Below are 12793 nucleotides of genomic sequence, written 5' to 3'. Positions count from 1 at the left end.
ATGAACACAAACTGCATGGGCTCCTCTCCACGTGGCTACCTGCTTGTAGGAAGAGGCACGTTTGTGGGTGAGAACAATGGTAACCATGCCAGTCAGTCCCCTCTCCCCCCAGATATAATGAAGCACTTCATACAAGCTACTTATAATAGGGTTCTGGTCATAATATCAAATGCCTTTATGCTCTGCCCAATGCAAAGTTAAGACAACGCTGAGCATAGGAGGAATTGCATGTATTAAGGCCAGGCCACACCAATTAAGTGCAACCTGAAGCTTTTGTACTTCTAAATCACCAGTTTTGAAATAGGAAACAATAGGTCATTCTAACCTAGACATTCTTTAATTTGAACTAAATCTGACAAAGACACAAGCAGAGAATGAGAGGGGGGGAACACTTCAAAAAAAGGCCTTGTCATCCAATCTGACAATTGCTTTTCACATCCTTCCTTGTGCTACATACTCCTAAATTGGGTTGTTGTTTTAGTGGGAACAGCTTACCCTTTGCCAACTTTCCAGCACCTAATTCGGTCCTTGAGTTTGTCTGTGTGAAATAAAACCACCAAGCACACCAAATGATATGTTATATATAATTAGTTGCAACTTAAGCTGAATAGTGGAAACGCGAGAAATTGTGACTCAATTTGATAGGCATATATTTCGGATGTATGGCTTGGTCCAGACTAATGCAAACCATCTCTTGACTTCTTTCATTAAATTCTAATGTTACGTGACAGGCCATTACAACCTGCCTTATCTATGGCAGCCCAAACAATGGATAGACTGGCAGCAGCTAAATTTAAATACTATTATTGCAACTGGGATGGAGCCAAGTGTCTTTGATCCCTGCCAGGGAAACCACCCAAGCATTTACTGCTGGGAAAGCCACGCACAGGATTGCACGGGATTTCCTTTGATCTCAACGGAAGAAAGCATCATTTGTGCACGGGCATTGTACCAGCATTAAGACCCTTCGGCCAGATCCTAAGAGTTCTCAACGGAGTGCCACACAGCAAGGTCAGAATACAACGTTAAAATTGCAGGCACCTCTCACTTGGACCATCATGCAAAGCTGACTTTCTTATCTCAGCAGAGATCAAATTAAAGTATGCTAGTTAACAAAAATAGATGCATGCTTTAAAGAGCCGATGAAAGAGGCTAAATTATTTCTGTTCACTTTGCTCAACAGCTCAGTTCTATATACAGTGGTACCTTGGGTTAAGTACTTAATTCGTTCCGGAGGTCCGTTCTTAACCTGAAACTGTTCTTAACCTGAAGCACCACTTTAGCTAATGGGGCCTCCTGCTGCCACCGCGCCGCCGGATCCCGATTTCTGTTCTTAACCTGAAGCAAAGTTCTTCAACTGAAGCACTATTTCTGGGTTAGCAGAGTATGTAACCTGAAGCATGTGTAACTCAAGGTACCACTGTACCTCTAAGCAGAAGCCTCTTGGTCTAGCATGGCTTTGCAGCACAATCTTATGCATGTTTACCTAGAAATCAAGCCCCACTGTGTCTTACTCCCAGAGAAATGAGTAAAGAACTGTAGCCTCATAAATTTCTGGTGCAACTTTTTTGGTTTACTGAATTGCTTAGTAGAGTTGAGGGTCCAGGAAGACAGGCACATACACGTGTTTGCTAACATCTAGGAATGTGAAATATTTATTTAGCCCTGCACAGGCTTGGTGTCTAAAAATATGATGCCGGCATCTAGGAATTTGAACTATTTCCCCCAACGCTGTCATAGATATTTTAAAATACAGCCATGAGCTGAGAAGTAGCAGAGAGATAAAGAATCGTCACAAATTAAGAAAAAGGTGTGCAAGATTTAAAGTTAAGAGAATGTATGCAAAACACGCACAAATTTATTAAAGTGATCAAGCCATTAAGATTTAAGGAGACTGAAGGGACAAGACAGATTAATGACTGGACTCAAATTCCAAGCAACTCAAGTATAGTTGTGTTAGCAGGGTGGGTGGGAGAGTTACATAAATTAAATTGAAATGCAGTAAGTCAATTGATGTCTGGTGTCTAGCATTCACATAGGCAATTCCCTTTCTAAGTTCATAAAAAATGCATTTAATGAGAACCACATGGATCAGGAAACACAAAACCAAGCAGGAAAATCCACTGGTGAAAAGACACGGAAATGTCTGGCTGACATACCGGTCACTTGAGAGGAAAGGTTACAATGGAAAGAAAATGGAAAATTGTAGCTACTGCTTTCTCATATCGAAATATGCAAAAAATTAATAATTACTTGGCACTAGGCTACTGAAAAGCAAAACTGGCACAAAACTACCAACTGAACATTTGCTATTTGTTTTAGAACAGCGACATTGTTTTTGCAAATTGTGACAAATCAGTGCTTCAGTTTCTGTTAAGCATTACTTATTTGATCACCTTATCTCTCCACATTCTCCCATATACACACACGTTTCCAGATATTAGAGCAGCCTCTCTCTATCCCACCCTTAAAAACAAGTCTTCTGTTCTACAGGACTTGATTTTGCAAGGTAGCTGCATGAATTTTGAAGGCTCCTCCTTGTATAATGCCCATATCAGTAGCAACAACTACTTGCCAAAAGGGATGGCCAAAGACAACATGAAATAGAAAATCAGTGGTGGGGGTGGGGGGTGGAGAGAGAGAAATAAACCTTTTTTTTTTTAGGTTGAAGAAACTGCTAATAAATGAATATGCTTTGAACATTCCGTCATAATGCTGCTTTTAACCATGCAGAGTTGTTTCAGTGCTGGTTTACATTGCTTGGAGTATGTTGATTGCATTAAATCAGATTTGAAGCTTGTATGCCTGATATAGAAAGGTGGGATCTAAATTTCAGAAATTACTGCTGTTGCGAAACGCTCCTGGCATTACCTGATTGCAATTGTGGACCATCACAGTTCTATATTTACCTGGAACTCATATATCTCACTCTATGTGCCACTTCCCCACATGTGCAACACGGAAGCCCGGAAACTCGTTTACACTCCCTCCTACACCAGTTTGCTTGTAACACAAAAGGCTGCTTTCTCGTTTTTTTTAGTCAGAGCTTGCATCACCTTGTTTTTACATCAAATATTGTGCCATTGCCCCCAACATTGCAGCGAGTGTCATCTTCTAGAGGGAGGGGAGGCAATACTGGAGAAAAGGTCTAAAAAAAATTCTGTGTGTGTCATGGATCCAGTATGGTTGGTGGGGCAGCAAAGGTGGGGTAGCTTTGCACATTCGGCTTCCAGATGACAAGAGTTGCAGCCAACAAGAGTGTTTTGATATTGAGAACCAACATGACCCAGTGTGGCATAATGGTTAGACTGTTGGACTAGGACCTAGGAGGGCAGGGTTTGAATCCCCACTCGGCCATGAAGTTCACTGGATAGTAGTAAGTAAGTAGGTACCAGTAATTTTTTATTTATACCCCAGCCTCCCTGGCCAAGAACAGGCTCCGGGCGGCTAATATCAAATACATTAAAACACAATCAAACAATTGATTAAAATACAGCTTAAAAATTAGAATCAGGATAAAATCAAATGACTGCCCATGAAATTACAACCATAGAGGTCGGGAACCTCAAGTGTTCATCAGGGCCGGCTATTCATGTTGGTCCCACATGAGCCAATAAAAGAGCCTAAGAGGTAACTTTACAGGGTTCCATAGAGGAGGGTCAAACTGGGTCTGGACCGAAGGCCAGGCAGAAAGATGTCAAGTCCCGCAGGGCCCTGGTCTCTTGTGACACGAGTGTTCCACCAAGCCGGGGCCAAAGCCAAAAAGGCCTTGGCCCTGGTTGAGGCCAGTTTAACCTCCTTCCCCATCTCTTAGCCTAACCCAATTTATAGAGTTGTTGTTAATATGAAATGGGAGTGGCTTTGTTGGGTGTTATATCGGGAGTAGATGAAGTGAATATGGTTTATATATAGCGGACAAAGACTCATAAGTCCCTTACCCTCTCAATTTTATTTCTCTCTCTCTTAACCTCTTTCTTTCTTTTTTTCTTTCTCCCTCTCTTTCTTTATTCCATTCCCCCCCCCCCTTTATGTTTTTATTGCATTTATATCACAGTTTTAGTTTGGACCAAAAAAAGAGAGGAAAACATATTTAATATTAAGTTTTGTATTTTTCCTCTATAAGCACAGATAAAATTTATTCAAAAAAACACTAAATCCATGTTTTATCATTCTGAAGAAAACATGAATATTTTAAAAGATGAGGCACATGACCCCTTGCATTTCAACACACACAATGTAATTACACTTTGGCTAAAAGTCTTCCGTCCTTTTAGGAGTCTGTGCCAAATGTGTTCTGCCAGGAATTAAAACTACTGCAGCTCCAAGTTGCTGAAGAGAAATGTCACTTCCCTCTTCTTAATTCACAAGACTCGGCTTGGCTGTTGGGACTAACTACTCGGTGAATATTTAAATGCCCTACTTTCCATTGGGGATAGTTTTGACAGTGACGGCCACATAATTTCAGGCATGGAGAATTTCAGGCACGGAGAATAAAGCCTCAGAATGATGAATAGATGACACTTGACTTGCTGTTCATTTCTGAAGTTGGAAGGAAGGGCAACTTGCCTGAAAGATTGCTTTGTGGTTTCTGCACAACTCCCTCGACTGACGCTTAACCCCCCCCCAAAAAAAACCTAGAGCTACAAATCTTGCAAGAGGGTGAAGAACAGAACTGTATGATACAACAAAATAAGCTCTTTGCAGTGTTACTTTGCCCATTTACAAGCTGCCCGGGAATAGAGTTTAGAGTACTCATCAGTGTGATGCACCATTAAAAAAACCCCAGACACTGTAAAATCAAAGAAACACAAAAGCAGAGTGTCGAAGAAGCTGCAGCAGCGGCAAGAACTGCGAAAACCCAAGCTATAAAAACACGTTTAAAAGGTTGGGTGGGGAATTACCGTATTTTTCGCTCTATAACACGCACCTGACCATAACACGCACATCGTTTTTAGAGGAGGAAAACAAGGGAAAAAACATTCTGAATGAAACAGTGGATGTATCATTTTTGTGCTTCATGCTGTGGCCACAGACATGTGATCTGATGGTGAATTTGGGGTGACCCAATGCAAAAATCCTGAGAATCCCTGTGGATCCATGCTTTGTAACCACGTTTTTGCACCATTGCAGCCCCAGGCAACAGTGGGTGCGTGATTTGGGGGGGGGGGCAGGCTGTAGCCATGGACATGCTATGTGCTCTGATGGTGAATTTGGGCTGACCCAATGCAAAGATCCTGAGGATCCATGTGGATCCATGCTTTGTAACCACGTTTTAAGTGGGGAGGGAAGGAAAAATATAGAAGGGACAAGGAGCACGAGAGGGGTGTGCGGAGAAGCAGCTGGCTAAGAATGCAGGAGAGGGGTTTAAAGGGGGGGGAAGGAAGGCAAAAGTCCACCCACCCACCCAAGCCAGCCCTCCCTCCCCCCCTCTCTCTCATCTGCATGTTTTCCGCTGCCTGCCGAGTCCCCAGACGCAGCAGCAGCAGCAGCAGCGGAGCACGGAGAGGGAGCACGGAGAGGAATTAGAAGGAAGGACCTCTGCTTTCCTCTCTGCTTTCCTGGAGGGGAAGGGGTTGCCTGGAGGGGAGGGGATTTCACTGCTCTTTGTTCCGTTTGAGCAAACAGCAACCGAAACAGAACAGGGTGGGCAGTAAGACCCTGAGGCAGAATGCAGGAAAGCAGCAGCCTCCTCTCCTCCGTGACGGCGCAATATGATTTTTGCCTGATTTTTGCCATGCACTTGGGACAAACGGCTCCAGGGACCACACATTCGCTCTATAACACGCACAGACATTTCCCCTTACTTTTTAGGAGAAAAAATCTGCGTGTTATAGAGGGAAAAATACGGTATTTGTGTTCAGATGAGTGAATTGGGGATTTTATTTTTTGAAACACAGGGGCTATGGGTGCTTCATAGAACTACAGTGTGTTTTCAGTCCTGGTGCAGGTCCCCACCCCTACCCCAATGTCTTTTTAAATGACGATAGAGCCATAACTATCAGCCACACCAATCCTTTCCTCTATTCCATTTAGCACCACAGCATCTCAGCTGCGAGCAGGGGGAGCAGAAACCCCTTTGTTTTATTGCCTACCGTAACTATTCTGCATGCATCCACCTTCGCTGCCCCACCCTCGCCTGTTCTTTACCTCAGCTGATGGATGAACTCACAGCTGCAACATCTGGATAATGCCAAGCTCTGGCACAGGATGTGAATAGAGGCACACAGAAAATAAACTTTGCTAAAGCCTTAGAAGACCGAAGGAGCAGGCAGGAGGAGATGCTAGGAACACGTTTGTTTATTATTGTTGTATTTATTTAATTTGTATACTGCCCTTCCTCAAGAGATCCCAGGCGGTTTGCATGGTACAATATCCTCATTAAGTGTGTTTCAGCCAACACAAACCCCAGATGAAATTGGGAGAAACTGTATACTGCCTCCAGTCCAAATATAGGCATTGGACAGTCCAAATTGGACTGTCCACTGCCTATATTGGAGGATGAAGAGTACAAATGTCTCCAGCATGACCTCTGCAAAGAAGGGAGAAGCTGTGCAAGAGGGTGGAGAAAGCTGTGACTTTTTATTGGGAAATAATTTCTATTTAATTGGGGGGGGGAATGTATAAAAGTACTTTTCCAAAAAAACCCAGAGTCCTTTTTGTTGGGGATAATTCAATGGAAATTCCCAGGGGTCAAAAAAAAGGCTATTTATGTATGTTACTACTGTAGCTCGTGTTTGTTTAGCCCAAAAAATGGAAAACAAGCAAGGTCCAAACTAAAGAAGAATGGCAACTTAAATTGATGGAATATGCACAGCTTGCAGACCTAACATAAGAGAAAAAGAACATACGTTCAAAGAAGATTGTAAAATGTTTGTTGAATATATGGGGGTAAACTATACACTTGAAAATGGTGGCAACATTAAGATAAATTCAACAGTGTAAACAAGTTTTGATGGATATATTAATGGAATACTGAATGGTTTAGTTTATGTAAAATATGCATGGATTTACGGTATGCAAATTGAACCACGGAAAGAGAAGAAGGGAAGTCATTAATATTTTAAGGTTGTTTAATGAATATTTTAAATTGTAAAATAGGAAACTTAATAAAAATTATACAGGGGAAAATAGAGAATGCTGTGACTTTCCTGAATCTTAAACTTATTTTTAAAAAGAGCAGGAATGTGGAGAGTAACGAAGATCAACCAGCCAATGTATTTAATAATATATGAGCTCCGTGAATCCCTTTATTTTACCCATAAGCAGAATAAATGAAACTAGGAAACTACCACTTCTGCTATTTCTTTTAATACAATTTAACATCTCCCAAAGCCTTAATGAAAGGAGAAAGCGTTGACCTCGGGTAATGAATTGCCATCCTAGTTCCAATCAAATCAGTGTCAGCAAGTCCATGGTGTCAGCAAGTCCATGGTGTGTAATACAGTCTGTGAGGAAGCCCTGAGTGAAAACACCGGCTTCAAGCACCAAATCCCTGCGCAATAGTCAGAACTAGCAGCCTGGAGGCAAGCAAGCAGGGTTCAAAATTAGCAGGCGCCAGGTGCATTTTGCGCCTAAAGATTCTCCATTTACAAGCACCTCAAAAAGTCTGGGTGTCATTTTTTTGCACCTGGCTGACACTCAAGGATTACTGAAATGTATGTGACTCGAAGCCTCGAAGTATATGTTAAAGATAGACAATATGTTAAGGAGTTTAACAATAAAGAGTAAAGTGTTTTGAAAACTGAAGTATGGTACCAATATTCTTATTGTAAACACCAAATTAAACATGTATCAACAATTTCTCATAAAAGTGTGGTATTGACCATGTGTCTCTTATGTGAATTGTGTATTACTTCATGCTTATCAAAAGAATAAATAAAAATTGTTGCCGACCCCCCGCAAATGGCGACTCGACAGTCTGTTTTGGCGCCCACAACCCAGGTCCCAGAAGCCATTTGGCTCCTAGCTTTTCTATCCCAGTTCCTAACACTGCAAGCAAGCAAGCTGACATGTACAGTGAGAGAGCAGCTCTATCTGTTACTGAACAACAGATTGGACTTGCTTTTCAGTCTGAGCAACCTCATAGGCCAGGTGAAGCATTTCTACAGTTCTTGTGCTGTTGGTTCCGTTGCTGGTTGAGACTGGGTGTTATCAGCCAACTGTGTAACGGGACCTCATGGCTGCTCATGTCAAAAATGAGGAGGAATGCCTTAAAACGACAGCACTGATACAGGGCAAATCCCTCTTTGAAACAGATGGAAAGTCAATCCTGTAAGGCTAATCAACTGCCCTAAGGTCACATTGTAAGCCAGCTAAAGAGAGAGTGAAAGAGTTCTCTTCTTAGCATTCCAGACATTCAGAACCATGCTAACCAATCTGAAAACCATGCACTCCATTGGTTCTTCGAACCGAAACATTTAAGGAAGGCATTTATCAATCTGTTACTAGGATGCATTCACCATTTAGACATTATTAAGGAGACCAAACTTGCAGCCATGCTTTTATATCATTTACCCTATCTAGTTAATACAAGGAGTCTAGGTGTGAAGTGCTGGAAAATATGGAGGGTGTGTGTATCAAACTATCTTTGCAGAACATGTTGGGATTAACCCAAACTCTCCTGAACCAGTTCAAGTCAAGAGCATTTCCACACAAAGGGCAATATGAGGGACTAGCGAGTTGATTTGAGTTGATTGAGCTCAGCTGAGACAGCACAAGAAACTGCAGCTCCTCCCCAACCCTGCCAAGAGTTGCAGTGCAAAGGAATGGAGGCGGGGGTACATTTCTCCTTTTTCTTCACTTTTTCACTATGACACGATTGGGGAGAGACAGAGAAAGAGACAAACAACGACAACAAAATCCTCTGCTCCATCATAAATTCGCACTGCATCCAATGAATTTTGCAGGGTTCCCCACCGGTTAAATCAGAACTGTGCTTAGAACGATTCTGTAGAATTCTCTGTATAAATAATGTAATAGAAGCATATTTAGCCCCTTTATATATAAGGACCACACATGACTTGCAATCACCACTTGTTTTCATGAATGGCAAGGAAGCAGGTCAGTCCTTTCCAGCTCAGCGCATGTTTCATTCACAACTAATTCGTAATGTGTGTGCACTTTGTATCAGTGCCCAAATGACTAAGAGTATTGTAAGAAGTGGTCCTCAGATAACCGAAGTTATGTAACCACCTTTGTCGAGGCAATGGAAACAAACTCATTAGTGAGCCATTTATGAACACAATGTATTAAAAAGAACAGGGATTCCACTAGAAGATTGTCAAAGGAGCTAATTGTTTTTTTAAAAAAGAACCTTTTCATTTAAGATAATTTAATTCATTTGCATCCTAGTATTTTGGTGTGACTGTCTATGATTAAAGCGTTGGTTCCTAAAATGGAGGACAATGCAACATAATACCAACCTTTAAAACGTACACTTTTCTATGAGAAATACAATAGGTAACTAGATCCTCATTGCAATTTCAACCCATGTGTACATTAAACACAAAATACAAAAGTAATATTGTGCACAATAAAATTGTAACCAGCCAGCAATAAACCACAGGCAATGAAAATCATCTTACCGGAACTTCAAAAGCTTCCTGTGCATCATCCAGCATCTGGACTTTGATAGAAATAAGTTTTCCTGTAGGGGTTGTGGGCATTTTTTGTCCATGTTCCAAAGTACTGATCCCGGCATTTTCCTGAACTCCTAACCGGGATCCTGCTGTTGTTCTCTGCTCCACTTCACCCATGTTTGGAGGAGCTAGTTTCTATATCTGTTAATGGGAGAGACAGAGAAAGAAAGAAAATATGAAGCCACATTACTTAAAAACTGTTCAAAGACAATAATGCACACAGGAATGTACTACATCACACCATTTTGTAGCTGTGAATTGTTTTCCTTTTGAGCAAAAGATGCACAGGGTATCTGTCCTCGTAACGTTTTTTTAAAATGGTGTTTGAACCCCCTAGTATCTTGCTGGTGTTGTACAATCTGTTGTAGGTTTACTCAGAAGTAAGTCCCACTGATTTCAATGGGACTTAGGAAATGTGTAATAGTTGCAGTCTTGGTTTATCAGCCAGGCACTACATCTTCTTACATCATTTCGGATTGTGAAATGAAGAGGAGCAGGTACCATACACCTCAAATTGTTTCGCTGATCTCCTTGCACTCCAGAAGGAGGAAGAATCAAGAAATATATCGTATCAACCCTCAAGATACCAAGAGATAAGTGCGAAGATCTGCAATGCCACAAGCATTATAAAGACAAGCTAAGCAGTAATTGGAGGGAGGAAATATCTTCACTTTCACCAGTTGCAATGTTTGCAATTCTGTGTGGCCAAGCTCACTCATAATTCCAAATGCAACATGTGCAAAAAAACTAAATGAACAAAACCTACTACCTGTTCAAAATGGCATTTAACTATGAAAAGTTCCATGTCTTCACCAATCAGAACCTGAAACAATTAAATGATATATATGCTAAGCAGGTCCAACGGAAAGGTAGTTGGGATATACAACTAGAATCAAACTGCACCAGACTTAGAATTATGGTAGCTCAAAAAAACTTAAGCTGTAATGGAAATAATCGAACTTGTCTTTTTCATGCCCTCCCTCCCCTCACATAATTTATTTTTGTTTTTAAGTTTGTAATCATTCATCTTGTTTTTATTATTGCTTGTAAGCCGCTCTGAGCCCGGCCTTGGCTGGGGAGGGCGGGGAATAAATAAATAAATAAATAAATAAATAATTATAGAACATAACCAAACAGGGAAGATCGCTACATCACTTTGGAAGAAAACGCCCCACCTTTTATTATTGCACACTTGAAAGCAAACTCAAGGATAGCAAACTATTTCAAAGACATAACTTTAAACGAACTTCTAATTCTTCTGCAATCTCACGTTTTACTATCTTCTATGGAAAGGCCAATTGTTGATGCAACTGATCTTGCCTTTTTTATTACTTCTGTTGCTTTATCGTTTGATACATAATGCAAGGGCCCTTAGTCTGATCTGTCAAACCATATATATATATATATATATATATATATATATATATATATAAAACCTCATATAAATTTTTATCCCACTCTTTTCTTTTGTTCTTCAAAACAGCCTGAGTCTGAGACTGAACCTGATGCTACCATCCACAGTATTTGTCTAGCTGGGTAATTGCCTTTCCATCTCTCCTGGACTTGTATGCCCTGATCGATGATCATTAACAAGCATGTAACAAAACAGGAGGAACAGGAATTTAACTTTCTGGCTGAACAAACATGCAGTAATAATAGACCCAGCCATTCCAGTCGTTTTAAACACAGTCATAGTGCCAGGGATCAGAAGCAGGGCAGAACGGCAGAAAAGGAAATGACTGTTGTTGCTGTTTTTTAATTCAATGTTATTCATTATTTCATATTAGCATGTGAATTTAACAGCCTAAATAATGTAACACTGACCTAAGATACAAATTCTACCACTAAAGCACTAATACCACCCATGCTGATATGTGAATCCCTGGGCACCAGCAGACCAGTGGTTTTGTTTTTTGTTTTTACAAACTGTTTTCCAGTGAACCTTAACTCTCCTGTTCAGAGCAGGACCTGTGAGCTGGTAGAAAGTCAAAGGTTCCAGCTGGCTACCAGGTACAGCCAAATTTTGTGGACCTTGCTACTGTCCATCCTTTGTATAGTCCTAGAAATTAAATGGCGCAACAGCTGCTTATTTGGTGTAATTCAGCACACACAGATTAGTTCTGTAGTATGCACCATCCATTCAAAGTCAATAATTCTGCCTTAGTATACCAAGATATGTAGGACGATAAAAAAATATATATTACAAAATCACTTTAGAAATACTTTCAAGTTTTGCATTGTTGTAAACAAATCAATTATTAATTTGGAAAACTAAGCACTGCTTTCTAGGGGTTATTTTCTTCTCTTCTGCTTAATTAACACAAACAGAAGAGACTCCTGGTCAATTTGGTAGCAAGCTAGAATGAACTTCTGCCTTGCTATTAAAGCTGATGACACACAAAGCAAAGGAATAAATATTTGCTTGTTTCACTGGGGCAGCGAATACGGGTATCACTGAAACAATGGCATGCATGCTTATCAAGGGCCAATTTGGTGCCCTCCAGCTGTTTCAGACTACAAACCTCATCAGCCCCAGCTGGCATGGCTAATGAGCAGGGGTGCTGAAAGTTGGGCCTCAAAATGTCTGGAGAGGGAAAGGATGAAAAAAAGCTGCACTATATAATCCCCAAAACCTCCCTGCTTCCGAAAGCTCCAAAAACAGGCACTTAATGGGATAAGTTTTTTCTTCCCATATTGTCCCTAGGGAAGTATCAGACGAAGGCTTCAAACTCATGCAGAGAAAAGTGAACAATTTTATTTATATTCCTTGATCCTAGCAGATTTAACCCTCTTTTAAGGCCTGGCCAGGCAAGATTAACCATCATGTACAAAGAACCATGGAATCAGAGACTTCTGTTGATCTTCCTCTTCCTATAATTGAGAGGGTTGGGAGAGAAAATACATGCCCCCCAAGGGGCTACTGTTGGGAGTGGACCTGAAGGGAAGCAAGGCCCCAGGTCTTGGGTCTGCTGATGGTGGCGGTGCGGCAACATGAGATTAAAGAGCAGCATTGTACAGTACCAATCAGCTTGGGGGATGTGTGTGTGGAAAAGCAGGAACTAAACAAGAGAGACAGTGGCCTCACTGAAGAAGGGGGGCAATTTTGCCTGCAACTACTTCCTGCAATTGCTGAGTTTCTCTGCCTCCAAATTAAA

The 12793-nt window shown here is 41.1% G+C and overlaps 1 protein-coding gene across 15 annotated transcripts in view; it reads right to left on the bottom strand.

Moving 5' to 3' along the window:
- The window catches only part of FARP1 (FERM, ARH/RhoGEF and pleckstrin domain protein 1), a 184291-nt gene that overhangs the window by 137692 nt on the left and 33806 nt on the right, over positions 1 to 12793 (bottom strand). For all 15 annotated transcript variants that reach the window (XM_083735241.1, XM_083735244.1, XM_083735248.1 and 12 more), the window contains exon 2: positions 9585 to 9779. In XM_083735241.1, the coding sequence (XP_083591367.1) occupies positions 9585 to 9755 (171 nt within the window). In that variant the 5' untranslated portion in view covers positions 9756 to 9779. The remainder of the gene's footprint in view (positions 1 to 9584; positions 9780 to 12793) is intronic.

This window comes from Podarcis gaigeae (genome assembly GCF_964106915.1).
Source record: "Podarcis gaigeae genome assembly, chromosome: 4".
Lineage (NCBI taxonomy): Eukaryota > Metazoa > Chordata > Lepidosauria > Squamata > Lacertidae > Podarcis > Podarcis gaigeae.
The sequence above is the reverse complement of the archived record's forward strand: the minus strand, read 5'-3'. Positions and strand labels throughout refer to the sequence as shown.